The sequence below is a fragment of the Dromaius novaehollandiae genome, chromosome 4 (genome assembly GCF_036370855.1).
Source record: "Dromaius novaehollandiae isolate bDroNov1 chromosome 4, bDroNov1.hap1, whole genome shotgun sequence".
NCBI classification, from domain to species: Eukaryota; Metazoa; Chordata; class Aves; order Casuariiformes; family Dromaiidae; genus Dromaius; species Dromaius novaehollandiae.
Window position 1 is genome coordinate 36,602,585 of NC_088101.1, and position 23,161 is coordinate 36,625,745.

Here is a 23,161-nt window from a genome sequence, read left to right on the forward strand (position 1 = left end):
TGGTTTCACATATGACTTTAAAAACTGAAGCAGCAAATTAGTTTACATTTCTTCAAAAGACCAAAGCCGTTGTCAACTTTAAGGTCATTATGAAAGTAGAGGTCCAACAGAAAGTGCCTTATTCAAATAACTATTTCAGCTTTTGCTTAAAACTGCTTTAATATTCTTGAGGGTAAATAGATTATCAGTTTACTGAGATTCAGGATAGAACGGTTGCCCTGTCTCCCACCCAGTATAGAGTTATACATCAGACCTCACACAGAGCAAATGTTAACACCCTATTTTGCTGGAACATTCTAAAAGTTAAATAACATTATACTTGATTTTCAGATAATTGATTGACTCCCATTCCTTAATCTTCCGATTAGCTATTATATGACCAAGATTCATTCCAGAAACGACATGAGGGGGTGAATTCCTGTGGTTAATTCCTGGATAGCAGCTGCTCAGGAGGATTAGGATCCTTTTGTCTTAACTTTGACGACTGAAATGTTGGCAAGCATTTCTTCGGCTGTATCACCAGGCAACGTCAATTATGTTTTCCACAAGAAACAGTAAATTAGCTTTGCTATCCTGTAGTTTTTTTTCCTCTTCAAAATGTGCTCTGGAGTCTTCCAGTGGACATACAGTGTTACATGTGCATCACTGTGGAGTTAGTTCAATAAACATGCTGAATATTTACCTAGTAATACCTAGTGTTTACTTGTACTCCTAAACACATCACCGTACTGCTACCACAAGAAAGCCTGCTGCCTGAATGAGATCGACTCACAGATGAAAACATCTGAGACCTGAGCAAAGCAGGTGATACTACTGAACAGAGGAAAGTACTCTGAAGAGTTTGTAGTCATGAGGTAATTTTCTTTGGCAGAAACACCCCAGACTGGTCATTTCATCCTTACTTCAGGAGAGGTCCCAGATTCTTTGCTGATATCAAATTCTGATAGGCTGGCATTTATGAATAGTGCTTTTGATCATCCCCTGCTGGCTTAAGACTTTGTGCTGTTTGGCAGATGATGACTTGACTGAACTATATAGGCCACTGCTCATCAAACCTACGGCAATGCAAGGTACCTTGTCAGGATGCTATCATCCCTTAAGAAGGTGCAGCTAATGCAGCATGGATTGCTGTAAGCATATAAAGCCTGTTCTCTGCTACCTAGATTGGAATACTGAAGAATATCAAGTGAAGTTCAAAGTTACAGTGATTATGTACTTTGTTTTAGTTATGTGTTATTACTGTTATGTTTTTAGTTCTTGTCTTCAAGGCATTTTTTCCCAGATCTGCTATATCTAGAACAACGCCTGAAACTCAGGAAAGACGGCTAAGGTTAACAGCTCTGCTACTATGGCCCAAACGAGCAATCTAGCAAAAAGAGTCTGAGCTTTTTCAGCAGATGAAGGGACTAGGGTTGTGGAAAGAATTCCCCAAGAATTCAGGGCCAAGACAAACCTTTTACCATACATGCAACATGCAATTAATTGATTACTGTCTTCAAGGTAGAAGAAGACAGCCCCTTGCTAAAAAAGGCATGAGACACAATTCTATTATAAGGAAAGGTCTGAAGAGAGATAATTAACCATATGTGGCAGCTGTTAGTCACATTACTTATTTTAAAGGTACTACGAAGCCAAGGATGATCCGATAAGAGATAGTCTAAAGGACAGAACATCTAATGCCTAATCCTGGCAAATTCAGAATAATTTTATCTGACGCCAATGGCAGCTCTTCCAGAATAAGAGTAGAGGCCAAATGCTCTTCTAATCAGCGGTTTAACTTCTAGATGACCACTAAACTTTTAGATGGACTTTTGCCAATATATGGTAAGACTAAATGGCTTCTAAATTAAGATTCCTTTAATTAGGATTTTGTGTAACTGCAAAGGCCATGTCATTTATAATATTTTGAATACATAACTATTTAAAACAATGGGGGGTGCATTTCTCTCAAATGTTTTGTATTTATGTAGTTATGATCTGTAAATAAAATGAGTTCAGAATTACATTATTGAAGTAGTGCATTCTAGAAGAGAGCTAGCCTGTGAGACAGCATACTCAAGTTACAGATCAACAGTCTTCACATATTGAATATTCTGAATTGACAGAAGTAATTTAGATAATTCCAATCAACGTTATGCTGCAAGAGAATGACACATTGCAAAGGTCTTCTACAAATCAGTTCAGAGATATGAACCACAGCGAAATTGTGTCAGTATTTTCAAATGCAATATTTACAAATATTTACAAATTTTACAGAATACAGATATTTGCAGCATTAGTGTTTCTTAAAATAAGTGTCTTAAAGTCTTTTTTTGTAATTGTATTAAACAAGTAGCAAAAAGAACCTGAGCTTTGTTTTTCTATTGGAATAGATTCAGTCCCTCTCAACTGAGAACACATTTCCTATTATCCACCATTGGTATGAACGATCAAAAAACAATCCATGTGGTTAACAATAGATTAACAAAGTGCACTACATTCAAAGACTAATAAAGACAACTATGCTGTCTTCCATTATTTTTCACGATTTGATGACATTATGCTCCTTAGGCTCCTGTGTTTACTTAAACACATCATCAGTCACGGTTTAGTGCTTGTTCAAGTACTGTGCATAATATATGCTCTTTTTTTGAGACAAAGTTACAGTTTCAATATGGAGACAAACAGGATGCTACTTTTTTACTTATAAACAGAAATCTCTGGAAACCTATGGCATTTCCCATTTCCAAATAGTTTCCATTAGAAAGTGCGAAGACCAGAGCAGCATCTGAAACATAAAAAAATCAAAGGCACCTGCTGTACTCCACAGCAATCATTTCAGTAGCTGGACTACAATATCATTCAAGATATGCATATTTAACAAATAGCTATATATGGCTTTCCTGATGTGTTTTGATGGTAGAATTTTAGTTCTTAATCTCTAAATTGCTTGAAAACGTCACCTCCCAAGTTGTGTTTTTAAGTGTTTCTCATAGGAGGAATGGGCAGAAGGCCTGTTCTTGTAGCTCATCATCATGAATGATGCCTATAGTGCAGAGATTGCCTACATCATTAAGAGAGAGAGACTGCAGGCTTGTGTCCATAGAGAACTTGAGTACAAATATCCTTACCTGGGAAAGAGAAGCAAGCACTTAAAATCTCACTATACTAATGACATTTTGCACATTGCATAGTAATAATTTTTGCATTTGATTATTCCAGAATGGTGACATAAAACATGATGCATTTATACTAACTGTATTGGTTAAATTAACATTATTTATCACATTAGATCATACAATCTTTTTGTGTAAGATGGGCAAACAGGTCATATGTTTATTTGTCTCTGGTTTGTGGCTTGCAGATACTTTCTGTTACCAACAACACAGAATGTGCGAAGCTACTGGAGGAAATCAAATGTGCACACTGCTCACCTCATGCTCAGAATCTATTCCATTCACCTGAGAAAGGGGAGACACCTGAAAGAGAACTAGCTCTTCCCTACCTGTGCAAAGACTATTGTAAAGAACTCTATTATACTTGCAGAGGTCACATACCAGGTAAAACCTCTAACAAAATGCGGGACTAAAAGATGTCTACTTTGAAATGTTGATATTGCCTCAGAGGTCATAGATCCAGCTCTTAACTAGGTAAAATGCCCCTTGATATCCAAGGGATTTGGCCTGAGCAAAGACAAAACATCTCAGGGCTGTCATGGTGGATCTTACATAGCGAGGTAAATATTTTGAGAACTTTCTTACTGCCCTCCTATTAAACTCTCCATGAAACTCAGAATTACCCATTGTAATATTTAAAGGCACCAGAAATTATTACATTTACTGAAATATCAGCGTGCCCATTCAAAGCATGCAAACAATTAGTTGCCCATCCAAAAGGCTTTTCTAAATGATAGATAGCTTCAAAATGAAAGAAATAAAGGATGCTGGCTGTCCTCTGTAGATACTAAAGCTGATGAATAAAGTGTCTTTTTCTGGTTTTGTTACCCTAGAAACTGAGTTTTTTCCATAGAGCTTAAAGCCCATTGAAATCAAAGGGAGCTATTCGATAGACTTCTGTGATCTCTGAATCAGTTCCAACATGCTGTTAACAAACAAATTCTTAACTAACCTAACACTTACTCGTCGTAGTCAGTAGGATTAGCTGGACCTAACCAAAACCAGAATTTGACCTGTGTTGTCTAAGGCAGTCACCAAATGTGTGCTATCATTTGTAACTAAATCAACAAAGTAACCACAGAAGATGGTTCTTTTAGAAATAATGTCTTAATACATTATTATATTAAATAACATCTTTGGTATTCTCAATAGTAAATTATTTATATCATTACAATTGTCATTTTTAAACTATGCTTTTTTCCCTGTCCAAGCACTAGTTATAAATAATGTCACACATGAGAAAATAATTAAACTAGTGAAGACTTTTTTACTAGCAACACAGACTAGAAAGCAGAGTTGATAAGGATATGAAAAATGAATTTATGAATAATCATTTTTAACATATGAACAAAGCTTTGTAATATAACATAAACATATTTGAGCAAAGGGTATAGTTTAAGTGGATTAGATTTGGAGGAGGGTTTTTTAATTGCGTGTGTACAGTGTGTACTTGTTTTCTCTGAAATCCCAAGAGTGCAGGGTTTTTTTGCAGTGTTGTTTTATTGACTTGAGAAAACATTTTGAATTGAGTTACTTTTTCCCTTTAGTGTGGTCTAACATGTATCTCAACCCATTCAAATATGAAAATATTATTATTGTCTTTATAAACTAAGAGATGTTTCTAAGGCTTTCTTAAACCAGCTGTTTCTTGCTCTTTATCACATTCCCCAAAGCAAAGCAGAATAGATCACAGTTGCCAAGACTGCCTGCTGAACAGCGATAACAGATTAGATATTTAAAATGTTTGGCCCATATAAGAAGTCAGAGACTTTTTTTTGACATGAGTTTATAACTAACGCAAATGATTAGCATATTCTGCAGATCATGTCCCTCATTATTTGTTTTGTGAAATTCTATGTTTCTGAGGAAACAATTTTTTTAATTGGAAAAAGTAAAAGATGGAAAAGGGAGGAAGGAGGAGGAGACAGAGAGGGAGAGAGAAAGAGAATGGGCTGAGCAGCACAGGAGCTATAGCCACAGGAACCTCACTCCTCAGATCAACATATGTGGTGACGAATGACAAATTTATTTTTCTACAAAGTTTGTGTATATGTAAAACTGCTGAAGTGCATCAAGATGTCAAGTGCTTTTTGTGACCACCCAGGTTGCCTTGAAAGATAACCAGATGAAAGCATAACTTTAGCACTGGACAGAGCACTGTGCTTTGCAGAAAAAGAGCTTACATACTTTAGCATCAGTTAGAATAGGATTTTTTCCCTACGTCAATCAGATGCTAATAATCATTCTGAATACTTGTTCTGAAAGTGGGTTTTACTAACAAAAAGTTGTTCCATACTTATATTCACCAACAGGATTAATTTGGTGATTTGATTGGGACACATGGTTGTTGGTACATATACTAGTATTTCCTGAAGGTGTTAAGATTCAGGTCCCTCTTCTTGAGAAGATGGCTTATAGGATTTTAATATAATTTAATATTCTTATAGATTCTAAAATACAGATTATTAAAATGACAGTTTATATGGATTTTCTACTGTACTTGTGAGACCTGTCTATCCATAATAAAACTTACTGAAAAAGAAAGAAAGAAAAATAGAAAATAATGAAGCCACGTTTTAAGTGTAGCCTGGAGGATTAAAGAAAGAGTTGAAAATTAACAGGCCCCAAATCCCAAGTCTCTGCCAGTGATTCACTGTGCATTTGTTAAAACGTCAAACAATTCCCCTTTCTCCATTAAGGGGTGCTAATTGTTTCTAACATCAATACAAAAAAGTTTAAGAAAATTGCTGACTACAAAAATGATTTTCTCTCTTAAGTCCTGCATAAATTAGAAATATTATTAGTGACTTAAGATGTCAAGCATCTTTTCTGGAACTGAAATTTTAACAGTACACATTAACCAAGAAGACTGAGAAATTATAAACCAGTATTTTGATGGGTTAGCTCCAGAATAAGCTCCAGAAATTCATGTATATTTCTTTTTCCATTTGCAAAGTCAAAAACTCTAGTAGACCCTTGGTTAATTCTTTTAAAGATATCTTTTTGCCCATGAGTTATGACTGCATCCGAATTCCCATTGACCTTTTTAGGAATTTTGAATATCCAGTGAATAAATGGACTTGATCCTTTATTCAAACAGGATAATACCTGTTAGGGTTGTATAGATATGTTACCACAGGAGGGTGTAATGTTTCACAAAAATCTATGAGTATAGAACTTCCCTGATTCATCCCAGATGACTAATTAAGTGTCCTAATGAAGTCTCTTCGATCAATATGAATTTTAACTTTTTCAAGGTCATAGGAGAAGACTGTCTAATATTTATTATTAATATGGCTAAATAAAGACAGGCATGGCTGATTCTCCCTTTGGCATAAGCAGAAACTTCATGCATGCCAATGGAAGTGACATGTTCCAAGAAACAAACCTGTGCCACAGCCAGAGAGGGTTCTGCCATCCATGGACATTGGACAGATTTTGAACTATGTTAACTCCCTATTGTTTTCTTTAGAAGAAATGGGTTCCAGATGACTGTGGGTGAATACACATCTGGGTCCAAATCTGAATCCAGGCATTACCAGAACAAATGCTAGATGTGAATTTTTTAACTCCAAAATAGTGGCACCCCAACCCAAAATGGTAGAAATCATCAGAGAAATTCTGTAACCCACACAACACTTCCAGAAGTTCTAACATAGCCAACTAATGATTTGCAGAAAAATTGCAGAGGCTCTTAATGTTATGCTGCTAGTAAGTGCAGCAAGAGGATTAATCATGGCATTGCATGTGTGCAGGTACATGCAATGTGTGAGTATCACAAGATTAGGATGAATAGTCGCTTGAAAAAACAGTAGAAAGTGATGTGTGCTACCACTGCACTTATTAGGTTTTGAAAGAATCCATTTGGAATCACCTCTTAGATGCAGTTTTCACTATGAGCTGAGAAGAGGGAGAAGAGCATGTTTGTTGTCAACAAATTTACATCTAACTATAGAAAGTGCAAATCACAAAAAAAAACAACAGTAAAATTTTTTTTAATAAAATACAAAACTGTATGTTCAAGGTCAATAATGTAGCAGGAACAACGTAGGTGAGCCTCATTTCTAGATGCTCTTTAAGTCAGTGTAAGTCTACTCAAATAAGTGGATGATACTCAATCCTGTGTGCAGTGCAAACAAGGAAGGGAGAGAACGGTAACTTCACTTGCTGTAAGGGCTGGGACAAATGCTACCATAATGATTCAGTAATATATCAAAGAGAAGGGGCAGAGTAATGGTTAAGCAGGGAATTCAGTGAAGTAGAATTTGGTGAAGGCACATAGAGCATCTGGACCAAAATATTAGTGGAGTGAGGAGGTGAGGTTCAGCTGAGAACAGAAGTCACTTTGCTAAAAGTTCTGCCTTTGAGTTTGAAATCATGCAATATTCCCATGTTTTTTTTTTAAATGAGAACACAGAAAGCTTTCACTTCACTACCTCAGCTGAAAAGTCTGTCTATCAAGAATAGTTTGATTCTTATTTGCAGGACAGAAAGTTTTAAAGGCACAAAAATATAAGCCTGTGCAAAATCTGACATGTACAACACTTGAGCATTTTGTTTAATCTGTCTCTACGATTCAAGTTTTCTTTGTTAGCACAGTCACTGCTCTGCCAACACCTACACAATTTGTAGGAAATCTGTAATGGTATGTATTTTTTTTTAAAATAATATAAGTACAGAAATTCACACAGGACCAAACGTTGCAGTCCTCACTCAGTTTATTTCTCATAGAGGGCAGTGACAGAGCTGTATCTGAGTAAACTCAGATTGAGCAAAATGAACTCTTATTTTTTTTGAACAATTCTGATGCTTAGGGGAACTTGTCATGGACCATTCTTCTGGACACTGTACAAACACTGAACTAAATGGCAAGCTCTTCATTAAAGACCTTAAAATCTACATTAAAGACCTTAAAAGCATGACAGAGGAAACACTAAATGGCTATGAACAGATAGGAGAGTACAAGCAAACGTCATTGTAATTGTCTTTCCTGAAGCCGTTTGTATGTTGAATCTAGCATATATATCATGGCAGCAGATCTTTTTGTAAATTACTGTTTTCTTACAGAACAAAATTCCATCCTTAACACATGGGTGAAACTGTCTTTACACAGGTTACATTCCCTCCTGTAATGCCATAATTTAGGAATTTCCTGATAATGCAGATTTTCATAATTTAATTCAAACCCCACTTTCCAAGAATGTTCCTAAGAAAAATGGAATGTAAGCCATACTTTCTTTGGAACCTGCTGATGGGTTTGTTCAATGGCAAAAGGCAAATGCAGTACAACACATACTTAAGCTCATGATAGAATATTTCATAGGAAAAAGAGATTAGTCTGGCATATAAAAAAGGCATTGCATAAGGCATTAGTTGAGTGAGTTTGCATCTGATTATAATTTGAAATGAACATCTACTGAGTAAACAATATGATCATCGTATGATTTCAGTTTTTCTTACTGAAGATAAAATTCAAGTCAGAGTAGTTTAATAAGCAGTAGATAGTATACTTAGAAATTCTACACGTCCAATTTGCTATTGCATTTTCTTTAATGATCTAGTGCAGCTACAGGAAGACACTATTAAAGAGAAAACTGTGTATCCTTAAGTCAAATAATTCAACAACAAGATTTTAGATTACCTTTTGATTTTGGCGTTGTATCTACAGAACCGTGGAATACTAGTCCATGATTATATCAGAGTTCTTCTTCAGTTGTTCCATTTGAAATTATATCTCCTATTTTCTCCAACTAACTACTATAAATTAAAAACAGCTCCTCACAGCTGATTATTTACTGAAGCTCCAAATCATGGTAATTAATCTTTTACACCACAACACACCACCATGTGTTTCCAGATACTATTTTATAGAAACCAAAGTCAGACTTTGTCATGTTATTTGTCCAATATTTTTAAAGGAAGATACATATGCAAAGAAGTACAGTTGGGTGGGAGAGGCTTTCCACTCCACAAAAATTCTGGGATCTAAAAAATATTCCTATTCCACATGAGGAAGAAATTGAACTCTTTTGAAATTTTCCATGAAGAAAGCCACAGAGGGACCACCCCAGGATAGCTAATAAAGTGGTTGTTAGGACATTTACTTGGGAAATGGGAGACTTAGGATCAAACTCTTGCCTGACAGATGAGGGGCACTGACATGAATATTCCTTTTCCTAATGAAACAGCCTAATTACAGGACATTGGGGTATAGTGACATGAAGTTTGCTGTCTGGTTATCTCTTTTTCATTTAGACCAGAAGTTCCAGCTTGTACCAGAAATATAATTTTAACTAAAATTTTGTCAAAACTGATAATGTTTCTGAAAAAGCTTTGCTTTTAAGAAATTGGCATTTTCCAATGAAACACATCTGTCCCTGATCAGCTCTTATTGTAAACTGCAAGCCAGAGGTTTTATGGCCAAGATCTATGGATTACTGCATTACTCACAAGTGGTAAAGCCATGCATAAATTAGGCCTCTAATTCCAATTAAGTGCCAATAAAACCTCTATACTGTATCAAATAATTCTGAATGCTGTATGTCTTATGGGTTAAGTCCTGGGCCACAGTACATCCTAACACAGTGTGCCAATAGTGCAAAGAGGAATTAAAGTGACTTAAGACAGATTGTCTTAACAGATCTTATAGTAAAATAATACACATATAACTAGCCAAATTCTACTGTCTTAGATTTGATACTAATGATTAAAAAATGGATGAAAATGACTAGAAATAAGCTTGTGGTCAAAAATATGTATTCTTGCTGTCATTAATACTAATATAGTATCAGTAATGGCAGGGTTTTTCCTCACAGACTCTCATTTTACCAACTTTCTATTTCTCTGGTCTTCAATCTCCTTCCCATTGTAACCTAAAACATACAGCCCACCTTTCATCCAAGCCAGCTTAAAGCCAGCTCCAGTGCAGTATGAGACACATCCCCTTCTGCAGGGTTTGGAAGCTAAGGAAGCCAAAGAACTGTGTATTCAGCCCCTCCAGTGCAGGGAATAAGCAGAGGCCGGCTGCACGGCAATAAGGTGCCATTGAAGCAATACTTTTCGCTTTCTGAGGCAACTAATTACTCACCTCTCAGGCTGTCGTCCTTTGGCGCCAGCATTCCACAAAATCTTTGCTGCATGTCTTCTCCCAAAGTCTGTACCAAAGTTTTTACTACAGCAAACCACTTCTTAAAAATTAAATCAGTGAAGAGTTACCATCTTTCATTAATTTTTTGGTATAACAGCTAGTAGCAGAATATGTTGGGTTTTTCTTAAGTAATTAATGACAGTAGGAATTAGATATAAAGCCCAAAGCAAGAAAAAAGTTAAATGGAAGCTGCTTAAGGTATTCGACAGCAGATAGTACACTTCATTCATAGGGTTAATATCAGGGAAAAGTGCATGGCTGCCTTAGCTCTGAACTTTGTCTCTTAACTTTTTTAAGACTGAGCTGTTGAGTTGTTTTGAATGAATTGTTTTTTCTTATTTAAGCACGCTGCAATTAAGGCTTAATACAAATACAGATGAATAAACTATAAAAGGTAACACTCTATTTTTGTACTTATTCAGAGCAGGCCTCTTTTGCAGATAGTACTTTGTTTAAAACTGTTTCTGTTTCCACTCAATATATAATCTGTTTGAAGATCAGTTTGATGGCACAAAACTTCAGACATGACAACACACTAAATATTTGTATGCTCTTTTGTATTTTTAAGGTTTTCTCCAAACTACAGCTGATGAGTTTTGCTTTTACTATGCAAGAAAAGATGGCGGTGTATGCTTTCCAGATTTTCCAAGAAAGCAAGTACGAGGGCCAGCTTCTAACTCCTTGGACCACATGGAAGAATATGACAAAGAGGAAGAGATCAACAGGTTCATAAAGATAAATGCTGTTTAATCTGAAAAAAAACTAACAAAGCCTGTGGTTTTCACAGTGAACCAGCTCAGTCTGTGCTTATGCTCAGCAGCTGTGTTTTCCAGATGTTATTTTCTTTTGCTGCTGCTAGTATACATTGAAAAAGAAAGTTACGTTAGCTTCAATACTTCAGTACCTCTTAATATTTAAGTGATGGATTATATGTTACGATCTTGCAATCCCTGTAGACCATACATATGACTTCTAAGAAGTGATTTCAACCTGAATTTTACATTAGTAAACAACTACAATAATTTTGTTAAAATACCTATTTTATGATTTTCAAATGTGTATTTGCCATTGTGAAAATAATTAGATTAGATTATTTAAATAAACTGCCCCATAAGAAGTCATTATTCTTAAATGAACTGTAGAAACCAAATTTTGTCAAACCGTGGAGCTGCTGGAATTTACTATGTTTATTGTAGGGTAGAATTTTTCTATTTATATTTTGTTTTCTCTTTTTTTTTAAAATCACATATTTTCTCTCCTGTTCCTCTTCATTTCAGATCTAAGATGACTTAATTTTCTCTGTCTTGTACAAAACAAATTTTGCTCAAGTCAAGTTCAAACTGACTTTCAGTATGATCTGCTTGCATACATTCAAGGAAATAATTTATTCTGCCTTATATAACTGTGTTTGTAATACAACTACGGAACATTCATTGTGGCTCTTAGTGACACTGTTGTGTCGTGGTTATGAGAAAGAAGAAATTGCTCACAATTTTTTAATTTTTTTTTAGAAAACACAAGCACAACTGCTTCTGCATTCAGGAGGTTGTGAGTGGACTAAGGCAGCCTGTTGGAGCAGTACATTGTGGGGATGGATCTCACCGCCTCTTTATTCTTGAAAAGGAAGGATATGTGAAGATTTTCAATCCCGAAGGAGACATAATCAAGGAACCTTTTTTGGATATACACAAGCTTGTTCAAAGTGGAATAAAGGTTGGAATTTTTACTTATCTCTATCTGTTTATATTTTAGCCTATATATAAGGAAAAGGGAAGAAGCTTTTTTCAGAATATATTTTAATTTGAATACTATAAAGAAGAGTAATGATAACAGACACTACAATCCTAACTGGCAAAGAAATGAAGCATAGCGAAAAACTCTTCTTTCGTTCAGGAAGTGAAAAGATAGCATCTAATAACTGAGGTCACATATTTCTCTGTCCCTCCATTTTTCCTCACTTTAAATCCAGAAGAGACTATATGACACCAACTTCACACAGCCCTATCTTTATATTTGCATCATTTGCATTCATTCCCATCCCATTGAATTCAGCACAGTTTTGCTGTGATTCCAGTGGGAGCACGTTTGGCCCAGGGCCTAGCCTGACATGGTGGTGCCTGGTGAGGCCCCGCGAGCCTGAGCTGGAGCCAGAGCTGGAGCCAGAGCCCAAGCCGGAGGGGGCCCGGGGTGCTCTCCAGGGCTCCCTGGGAGAGGGGCAGCAGTGCTCACTCCCCCCTGGCTCAGCCTCAAATGTAGCACAAGCTGCCCTTGAGGCTAGGCTCCTTCCAAAGGGTTAGTATTTGAGATGCACCTAAAAAGTGATTGAACTTCTAAATTCAAACATGCAGGCTGATTGGTTTAACAACTCTCTTTAAGTTTAACGGGAAGACTGCTCTTGACATTTATTGCTGTGGGAGCAGAGCTGGTGGTGATTGGGCAATGATGGGAATACACTGGAGGGTGGAGGTAAGAAATTACATCTAGATATGACAAAATAAATCATGGGGTAAGTACTACTAGAAACCTGTGAAGTCTACTGGGAGATAATTTTTTTTAGGAAGTGTCATAAATGTTGTTCAATGTTGATTTCTTGTCATATTTTACAGTGATAACTCGGATAAAATCCAGATATATAAAACAAATCAAAATTGTAATCAAGTTTTGCCTAGGACAGTCACGACTGTGCACCATAAAGAAACTTAATAGATTAGATAGTATATATTGGCTTACTCTTGACAGAGTAACTTTAAAATAAAATCGTAAGGAACTACATTGATTTGAAATGCATATTACATGCTAACTGATCATTTTTGTGTTTCAGATATAATATCAATAAGTCAGTTTAAGATAGCCTTTTCTGGGAGGAAATCGTAATGGTTTTTGGTTTGTTTTGAAACACAGGGATAAATGAAATATGAGACACCTTTTTCATAAAATTTAGATATTTCTGGGATTTCTTTTTGTCTCTGTAGCTAACAATCATCTACAAGACTGAAACAAGAGGGACTAATCACAGGCATTTCTGAAAATCAATCTAAGCTTGATTCAGATTTTTAAACTGAAAATCCTGAAAGTTCCTGAAAAACTGACACTGAAACTTTCCACAGAACTCTTATCAGTCCCAAACAAACATTCCTAAAGGAAACTTTTACAGCTGGAAATCACAGGCAAGACTATATAGAAAACTGATCTTCCATACTTCTGAATAGGCCATAGCCTAGTTGATAAGACTTAAGAACAGCCACCCTCAGAATTAGATTCAACTTTGAGTTCTGTTTTAAATCACTGACCTGATCTTTTAGTCTTTACTACCCTAACCATCATATAATAGAGTACTCTGCAGGGGATCTGTTTCAAGTATAACATTTTGTGTAAATAATTTGATGTTCTCTAAGCACAGAAGTCTAATTCCATATCCATGAGATAACAGTCCAGTGACTGAGGATAACTGTTTAATGTTTAATGCATTGTTTAATGGAGGTTGGCAAGAATGGCAGCTTTGTATACTTCACAGGTAAGGAGAAAGGGAATGTGCCAGGAAGCAAGACACCAGCTTTTAAACAGATAGAGGAAAGTACAAGAATTCTAGGAATTAGTATATTCAGACTTACTGGGTTCATAGTTACAAAAAACCACCACCAATAATTTGAAAAATAAAGTAAAAATAAATAAAAACAAAATGACACCCAACTTATCCCTAATGGTAACTTTAAAACAAGGGTTCTCAAACATTTTTTTGTTTATCCCCTGTAGTGATCCCTAAAATCGATGTCCATGGTCCTTTACGTACAAAGATACAAGACCACTGTGAAAACTGTAGCAATTATTCTCATAGAAATAGAATATTCCCTCAGATTACAGATTAAATAGATTATTCTCTCAAAAATGGAATACTTGAAGGGTATTTCATTTACTAGCCTTTTATGTACTTTAAGACTAGAAATCAGTAACAGAGAATATTATGTGGATAGGAAATGATCTGCAGCCAGCAATTTGAAAAGACCATCTAAAACACTGCACCCACATGCAAAGTGCGAGAATCACTGAATGTGTCCTCTGTGCCTAGTCAAGACACACTTCCTGTACTAGAAGAAGCTATATGTACAGATTTTGTGCACAGGATGCCTGATTCTTCTCTTACAGTGGTGTAAGTCAAAAAGTACAATGAAATCAATGAAGTTTTAGTTGTCTCAGATCAAACTTAGGCCCACACGTTCCAGCACAGTGTGTTGCCAGTGGTAATACTACCTATTTTCTGAATTCTCTGTTCGTTTACTCAGTCACAGATGTTTCAACCAATCATCCAGTCAACTCCTGTATAACTTCATTGATAAAATGTTATTCCTGAATTACCATAGAGTCTCTTCTTTGAAATAAACAAAAACTGTTCACATCTTTTCCAGCCTTGAAACAGTGGTAGCAAGAGAAAGCAAACTATTCTTTTCCCCTAAAAACCCTGGATTAGGGCTTTATGTGTTCAGATTTTCTCTCTTATATCCAGGTGTCTGAAAACAGCTGTTTTTGTTCATTTTTATCTGTATCTAAAATACTAACAAATACTTTATTCTAGTGACAATACTGAAAATGATATTTTCAAACTTTTATAGCTATATGTTGTATCCAGTAAATAATAATAATTATAGAGCTGTGGTTGAATGAAAGGCAATTTAAATTGATACCTCTGGAGGATGCTTTGGACAGCTATCCTAGTAAGATATTTTTAGTGCTGATCGATGGGACAAGAGAGTGGTGGTTGATTTCTTTTTGTACATGCAAAGAGGAAATTTAGTATTGATAAAATTGTAATATTTTCACAGAGCAGCAAATCTGTTGAATGACGATTTTCCAAAGAATAATCTTAAAAGTCTGTCTTGAGGTTGGTATAACCAAGAAAAAGAAATGATATATTTCCTTCATAAAAATTAACACTGGACTTATGTTCTGATCTCACTAACATCATTTCCTTCATCTGGCGGTTAGATAAACAGGAAAACAACATACAAAAAAAAGAGAAAGGGAGGTGACTGCACTGTAATCAGCCATGATACAATCCTAAAAAGATGCTATTCTGCTCCTCTAATGCAACTAGTGGTCCCTGTGCTGATGAAATTCATTTGGAGCTCCTGAAGGTTTTGCTGGTGAGCTCCTAGTGTTTCTTCACTAGTGCTGCTAACCTAAGCATGCAAATAGGGTTATCTGGAGTTGCTTCTTGGCAGTCATTCCTGTGCAAGTCTGTAGATGTATATGGAAATTAAGTAAATAGAATGGTACAACCTGATGCCTATGCTTTATTATTCCATTGGCTTTTAATGTTCATTGAAGTCAATGGGGGTCTCTGCTTAAAAATTATTGCTGCAGTAAAATCTATTGACAATTAGGTGATTTAATTTTAGGGAGTTCAAATGAAAGAGAAGAAATGAGAATTTCCTGTGTAGTCAGTATCTCAGAGGGAATTATCATAAGCACGTAAAAGTATTTCATAATGGTGAGAGAGATGCCATGAATGGATGAAGGTAGCTTGAGCCTCAGAGAGGCCTTACAAAATTAAATGCAAGATTCCTGAAGGTAAAAAAGACCAGAATCTGAAGAGCGTAAGAAACATTTTTTCTCTGCACATCTTCCAACTACTAATCCTCTTTGACAGCATAATTAGCAGGAATGTGTTTTTGCTGTTCTATTTTTCAACTTGGTTGTTGGAAGCCATAGATGAGTCTTAATGAAGAAGTTGCTAAATCAACATCTATGGCTCTCTCCAATGTATTTTATGTCACACTGGCTACACAAATGTTATAGTATGTGCAGATGGGTTGGACACTTGGCCAACTCCTTCCTGTCAACCGTAGACTTTTCTTCCCTATCTCCAGAATGTGGTGAAAGGAAGGGAGCTGGGCACATCCGTCTCACACCAAAGTTGCATAAGGACATGAGGGAGCATGCACTTGTAATTGGAATTTAGGGCATGACCCTAGGCTCTGCCATTTAGGAATATATAGATATAGCCCAGTGCAGTGGAGAAAATATTGTCTGATTCCGTTAACTGTGCCCATTGATATTACAGAGAATCCCAAGTACGTGGCATAGATGTAGAAGGAAAAAATAACATTTTTACCAGCAAAAAAGCATACCCTACATACCCTAAAAGTCCGCTTCACACTTGACACACTTCACTTGACCCAGTGATTTACTGCTCCATTGTGCTGCGATGAAGACAGTTGTTACAGAACAACATTCTACAGTTGTTCCTTCAAAGTTCACAGCAAAGAATTTTAATACGAAAATGTCACTACCTGTTTTTTCTTTCAGACTCATTTTCACTTCTATTATTTTCTTTGTGTCTTAAACTATTGCTAAGTATAAGAGAGATGGAAAAGTTGAGTGAAAAGCTATTGAACTGATTATAGTAATAATTTGATTTCACTGGAGTTTAAGGAGACCTTCATTAAGTATCAAGATAGCTTTGATGCATCTAAATCTACTGTTAAAAAGTTAGGCAAAATAATTGAATGCTTAAAAAATATCAGTAGTCAAATAGGAATTTTACACATAATGCACTCAGCAGAGAAAAATGCATCAGAATGTTCCAGGTACTTAGATTTTACCTTAGATTTCTTGAGATGGAGCAGTGCTGAATATGGTACTATTACTAGATCAGTCACCTTGTACTCAAGATTGTATTTAACTTACACAAAAATGCTGAATACTCTAGCAGTTCTCTCTCCAATTTTTCTTACTATTGTGGCTTAATTTTATTTTATTAACTGTATTATTTCCCTAGATTTGGAAACCTTAAGGAGCCACCATATAATGTAACCTATTACATTAATTTTCACTCCCTTTCTTGTCTACTGAGCTGTATGACATATGTTGGTCTAAAATATATTGTTCAGAAGGCATCCAGGTATGATTTGGCAACAAAAAAAATGAAGCCCTACCATTTCTCTTGGGAGTCAAACACTATAATCATCTTCCAAAATACTTTCTGAAAAGCTAAGTAACTCTGTGGCCCCCACTGTAGGGAATTTCCTCCCGGTCCTTACATCATTTTTGTGGTCTTTCCCTACACTCATGCCACTTTTAAACATCCTTTTAAAATTAAGGACCTCAGAACTCAGTACAAAGTAGCCAAGTTTACAACTCACTACTGCCAATGGTAAAATCATGTCCCTGTATCTACATGGTACTTCCCTATTTATAAATCCAAGCTCAGAATCAGCTCTTTAGGTGTGGAATTGCAGTTGGGCTTCATGTTCAGTTGCTCGTCATCTCTGAGCCTTAAGTTATTTTCAGTACATTGTTACTTTTGTTACTTGCAGCTTCAGATATTTTGTAGTTTTAGTGCCTGTTTGTTGGCTATGGGGTCATACATTCTGCAGGCAGCCTGTGTTGTAAGCAGTTTTTCTGTTGCACTTTGTTTCACATAGTGGCCAGAGCAGAAACCTCTCCAAACTGAGTATCCTTAAAACTGCCATTATGGAACTACCACTTGCACTTGCATGGAGATCAGTTTTTTAAAACTAGCAATAAAGTTTTAATAGTACATCTCATGGGTGTACTGTGATAAAGGGCAAAGCCTTTGAGAGAGGAAAGGACAGAGCAGGGAAGGGAAGGGCAGAAAGGGACAGAAAATGTCAATGAAGTGGTGTTGGAGATATGCTGTTAAGGATATATGAGTTAAGACTCCTTGACCATGGTTGTCATCTTCTTTGCTCTAAGACTATCACAGAAGGGCTTAGATTTTAATAGAAACTTTCCCTAAATCTTAACACACTAACTTACTTTGTTTTACTTTCAGATTACTCAGTAAAACTAGCTTTCCATGCTTTTCTAATACCCAAAGTTTTAAAAATCCTGAATTCCTGTATAGGTCTTTGTAATTATTTTAATTGCTAATTCTCTTTGCAGTGAATAAAATGCATAAGGATCTGACAACCATTATTTTAAGTGTTTACTTAGCTTAAGTTTATAAGTAATATTCTTACAAAGAGTTAAAATTCAGATATAGTCATTACTGTATGTCAGTTGGTTTTTATATCAGAGCACAAGTACCCTTCAGTCCTGCAAAGCCTTATTCATGAGTGAATCCAGTGATTCAGATGGGAATCTTCTGTGAGGAGGAACACAGAGAAGGGTTTTCAAGGCGAGGCCCTAAAGAGTGGCATGGAACACACGCAGCCGACCCATTTTCCACCCGTAACAGTTCACATGTTCAGTAGAAGACTATTAAAGTCTATTAATACTGTCAGGTATTAAATATGCTAACTGTGATGCTATGAGTCAATTATTCTGGAACTTCTCAGGGTGAAATGAGCAGCTTGTCTCCATAAGCAACTTTTTACAGCAATGCAGTATTAGTAGTGAAACTTCTACTATGCCTTCTTGTGTGTTTGCATCATGATGTAACATTTAGTCGTATGATTACATATTACTCAGATCATTCAGTATAAAACACAAATCAAAAAACAGAAAAAACACCACTACATCCAGCATTGACACAGCATGTTTTAAGCTTTTTATAGGCTGTGTAGCCTGTGCAGTGAAGAGTGATACCACAGAAAACTAAAATAAAACAATCATAAAATCTGTTTAAAACTGAGTGTGTTACTAGACTCATCTTGTTTGTGTTATTTGCTGAATTCCGTGTGCAATTTTATCATTACTAAAACTCCTTGCATATTCCTCTAGACAGTGGGTATATACATTTGTTTTTGCATTATGTTGATGTACAGACCTAAGTTAAAGCATATACTTTCCATTGATATCAATGGCATTTGTTACTGACAAAGGACACTGCAATACCTGAGCAGTATTCATACTGATTTTCCCATGAAAACACAATAAGTTCAATGAATGTATTTTCCTCTGAATTCTTACGTGAATGAGGGTGAAACCAATGAACCTTTCTTCAGCTGCTTCTTTCCCCTGACCTCATAGAACAAGGTGGGGTCTGCTCCATTAACCAGTACTTTATACTGCTGCAGAGGATACCTCCTGTCATCTGCTCTCTAAAAAGCCAAACTTGCAGTTGCTGCTAAATTTGTGACCAATTACTCCCAAAGTAAGAAGTATTATATTGATGCATGGAGTGAAAGGGGAACAGCAGAAAGTATATATATCTCTTAAGGCCTTCCAAGTGGAAGGAGAATTGGGAGATCCTCTTAAAATCTCTTCCTTCTTCAACCTAATGGACCTGCAACCCTTCAGAGTTACTCAGAAAACTACGAAAAAATCCTGTGTCTGTGAAAGCTCTGGGAAATAAATCTTTGTCCTACCATGCCAAGCTCCCATCTACCTATGAAAAATATGGGTAGTCCACTAAAATAACTGTTAGATTACAGAATGTAAATATGACATATATCACATTATGGGCAGTGTAAGATTTCATTTTTATTTCATTCTGGAATTCATTCCACCTATGCTAAGCATAAATGCTATTTGCTGTCTTGCTCCTGTACTCCTAACAAGGGATTGTTAAATGTTAAGTCTGTTTAAGATATGTGCATAGACCCAGGCAGAGTGGCAAGGGAAATAAATTTATTGGCATATAACAGTGATAAGTTTTGGGGTACTTTTTTTGGTTTCCTGGATATCCTCTGCTGGAGTAATGAAAGGAGACACTTGGCTATCTTTGGTGAGAAGTTGAAATGCCACTGCTGTAGCACTACTGTGCGTGTTGCTGTTTTTCCCCTGAGCTGGGCAAAAAAACAACAAGGCGATCAATACACATACAGCCCAACTTTCCATGGGGAGACGGCAGGGAGGGAAGCGATGAAGGCTGGTCTCCAGCACAGGGCTTAAATGTGAAATCATGTAGGGTGACAGGATACATGGGTTTTTCACTCATTGCAGAGGGCAGAATGGCTGCAGTGGGACCTGCAGCCTGACAGTCAGTTCTTTGGCCATGCCTCATCTGTCACCTGCCCACTAGGAATCACAACAAAGTGTTTTTAAGTGTCTTCCAATAAATCTGGGCAGAAAACTAGGAAAGAAGTAATGGTTAGGCATGCAAATAGGCAAATCTAAAAATACTGGGCATGTTGAAGATAAATAGAAAAGACTGCCCTGTTTATGATGACTTTGAACATGAATGAAATAGACACAGTGCATAGGGCATAAGACTTAACAGCCTGCAGGAGAATTCAGCCCTCCGCATTAAAAGGAAGACTTTTTTCAATAGTGATGAATGTTTTATAACGATGATTTTTGAGAGGGTGATAAAACTTTGGTGAAGACCTAATATACTTAAACTGTATTCAGAAACTATAAAATACAATCAGTGTTTTAACAGCGAACTATATAATCACACTGAAATGGGCCTAGATTTTCCATTAAACATTTGCAGATCTTGATTATTATCCTAAAGGACACAAAATAGTCCTTTGGAAGAGGCTGTATCTTATCACCATAGAGCATTTGTTGCTTGCGTAGAAAACAAACATTCTTACTATTCTGAAATGCATATGCCCAAACCTCTAGAGACCTCTATTTTTGCATGAGAGACTGAACTAGATAAACCGTACTCAAGCTAGCAATTGTGGAACAGTGCAGGGATTCTCAGGTTGTAAGCTGACCAGATGAAGAATTGCCAGTTTATTCTACGGAAATTTGAATCAACAAAACATTATCGTTTCTGTTGATTTTGGGTAGCATGTCTTAGACTTGAGGAGCTGAGAGGGGAAAGAAGATAATACTTTATCATTTTACATGCACATGTGTAGATTTTAATGTTCTGTGTTTCCTTGAGAGGAATCCCATGGTGCCAATTAACCTAACTTATTCCAAAACAATTCTCTGTTTGGAAAGAATAATTTTCATTGTGGGTGTTCCATGAAATTGTATGCCTCATACCCTGTTATTACTGAGATGTGTGTAGTGCAATTGAGAGTGCCAGTTTCTTTTCTATGCACTGTATAGATTATAGCTGTATCCCACACACAGTGCTAGATAATCCCCGTTTTAATTCTGTTATGCATACAAATCCTTTTTGAACATTTAGCAGTTTTAAAAATGTAAAAATGCATCATCTTCTGAAAATGCATTTGATAAAACTGAACGTTGAATTTAGAAGTGATCAAAACCAATGAATAACATGGTAATTATCTAATTAAAAGGCAAGTATTGCTTTTGCTGAAATATAGCAGGAGGATCACGATATCCAACACAAAATGGCAAAGAAGACATAAAGTTATGCAGAAAATTCCATGGTTTTTAGCCAACGCAGTTTCAACCACATGATTTCCTTAATGAGAGGAGTTTTAACGGTCCCCTAAGGCTACAAGATTCACCATCCCTTTAAGCTCTTGGATACCCCAAAATCTGTAATGAGGTCCTAGAATACTTCAGGGAACCCATGAAGGACTGGAGCTCTCAAGGAGAGCACCCAGTGTCCTGGAGACCTCTTCTGTGCATCTCCCAGTCCATCACAGCTATACGATTCCCTTTTGTGTTTCATCCCTTGTACCACTCCATTTAGAAAATGGGTCTTGTCTCGTGTCTTAAAAGAGAAGCAGAACTGCATAACATATAAACTTCGGTAATTAATACCGCCGATCATCTATTCCTACATGTACTTCCCTCAGATGCCACAGAACAATTTTCTATATCCTCTTCCACATTTTTTCACACAAGCTCTGAAGTCCTATTCCTTAAACAGGATCTGCAAGTGGGTTTGAGGGAGGAACAATTCCCTTTCTCCAATGGCTCACTGGCTATATTATCACGTTTTCCACCGATTTTATTGCCTTTTCAGTTAAAATTGGACAAAATGATCTGTCCCTAATTGAATAGTTTATATATAATTTTAGTTCTAAAAACCAGTCAGAACTAATTTTTCCCGTTACTGAAAAAAAACCACCCCTCCTAAAGATGAAACCACTTAGAAGCTGACACTTATTTTTTTCACTCTTGAAGTCTGCCTGCATTCTCATATTGCTGGAATTTTAAAATAAATTATTCCATAAATCTCAATAAAGTAATATTCACTCTTAGATTTAATTTGGAAAATGGAATATATGATCTGTGGGAGTGAGCCCGGCAAAATACTTTCAGCCATTTGTTTTTAATTTACAGCAGATATTTTTAAAAACCTTGACCTATCTTTACTGGCATTGAATCTCAATCCCTGCAGTTGAATTGCAGCAAATTTAATTTATGTAATAATCATTATTTTTTATGCTAACTGAATGTCCAAAACAAGAAATGAAAGAGTGAGTAATTCACCAAAAACTTTTATATTTTGACGTTCCTAACAATTCCGGGAACCTTTATCAACTAGATTTTCAATCACTGTAACAGCCCAGAAACAACATACCACAACTGCTAAAGGATGAACGGATCTGAGTCACACTGGCTCAGATAAATGTCAGGAAAAAGAAAGAAATTTTTTAGATCAAACTATATAAGAAAAGTGGTACTTTCCCAAACCTAAAGTAGTGATACCAATTTTTGGAATTTGTGGGCCATTTTCATGAGGTACCACTTCAGAAGGAAGTGTAGAAGGAAGAAAACACATACCTTTCCTTTACAATTAGGATACATAATTGTGTGTTATTAACATAAATAATATGGTACACCTCATAGGAACCTAGCTGAAGATGTGAGTAAACACTACTGTTTCTCCTCATCATCTATCAGACAATGTTTAGATATGTTAATGCATGCACTAAATCTTGAACACTTTAAAGGTCTAACCAAATAAATACAATTTCAGATTAGAAGAAGGGCAATGAAAAAAAGCTAATAGCTTCTTTTACTGCTGTGTTCCTCCCCCATAACTGACTTGTAGGGTATGATCACTGGGACAGTATTCCTATACTGGCTTTTTGAGGGATAGAGCAAGAAGTCAGTGGTCTCTTCTAAAAAG

The 23,161-nt window shown here is 36.2% G+C and overlaps 1 protein-coding gene across 2 annotated transcripts in view; it reads left to right on the forward strand.

Annotated features, from left to right (window-relative positions):
- HHIP (hedgehog interacting protein) overlaps positions 1 to 23,161 on the forward strand; it is an 80,720-nt gene that overhangs the window by 4,222 nt on the left and 53,337 nt on the right. For both annotated transcript variants that reach the window (XM_026106163.2, XM_026106164.2), the window contains exons 2-4: positions 3,344 to 3,539; positions 10,871 to 11,027; positions 11,814 to 12,015. In XM_026106163.2, the coding sequence (XP_025961948.1) occupies positions 3,344 to 3,539; positions 10,871 to 11,027; positions 11,814 to 12,015 (555 nt within the window). The remainder of the gene's footprint in view (positions 1 to 3,343; positions 3,540 to 10,870; positions 11,028 to 11,813; positions 12,016 to 23,161) is intronic.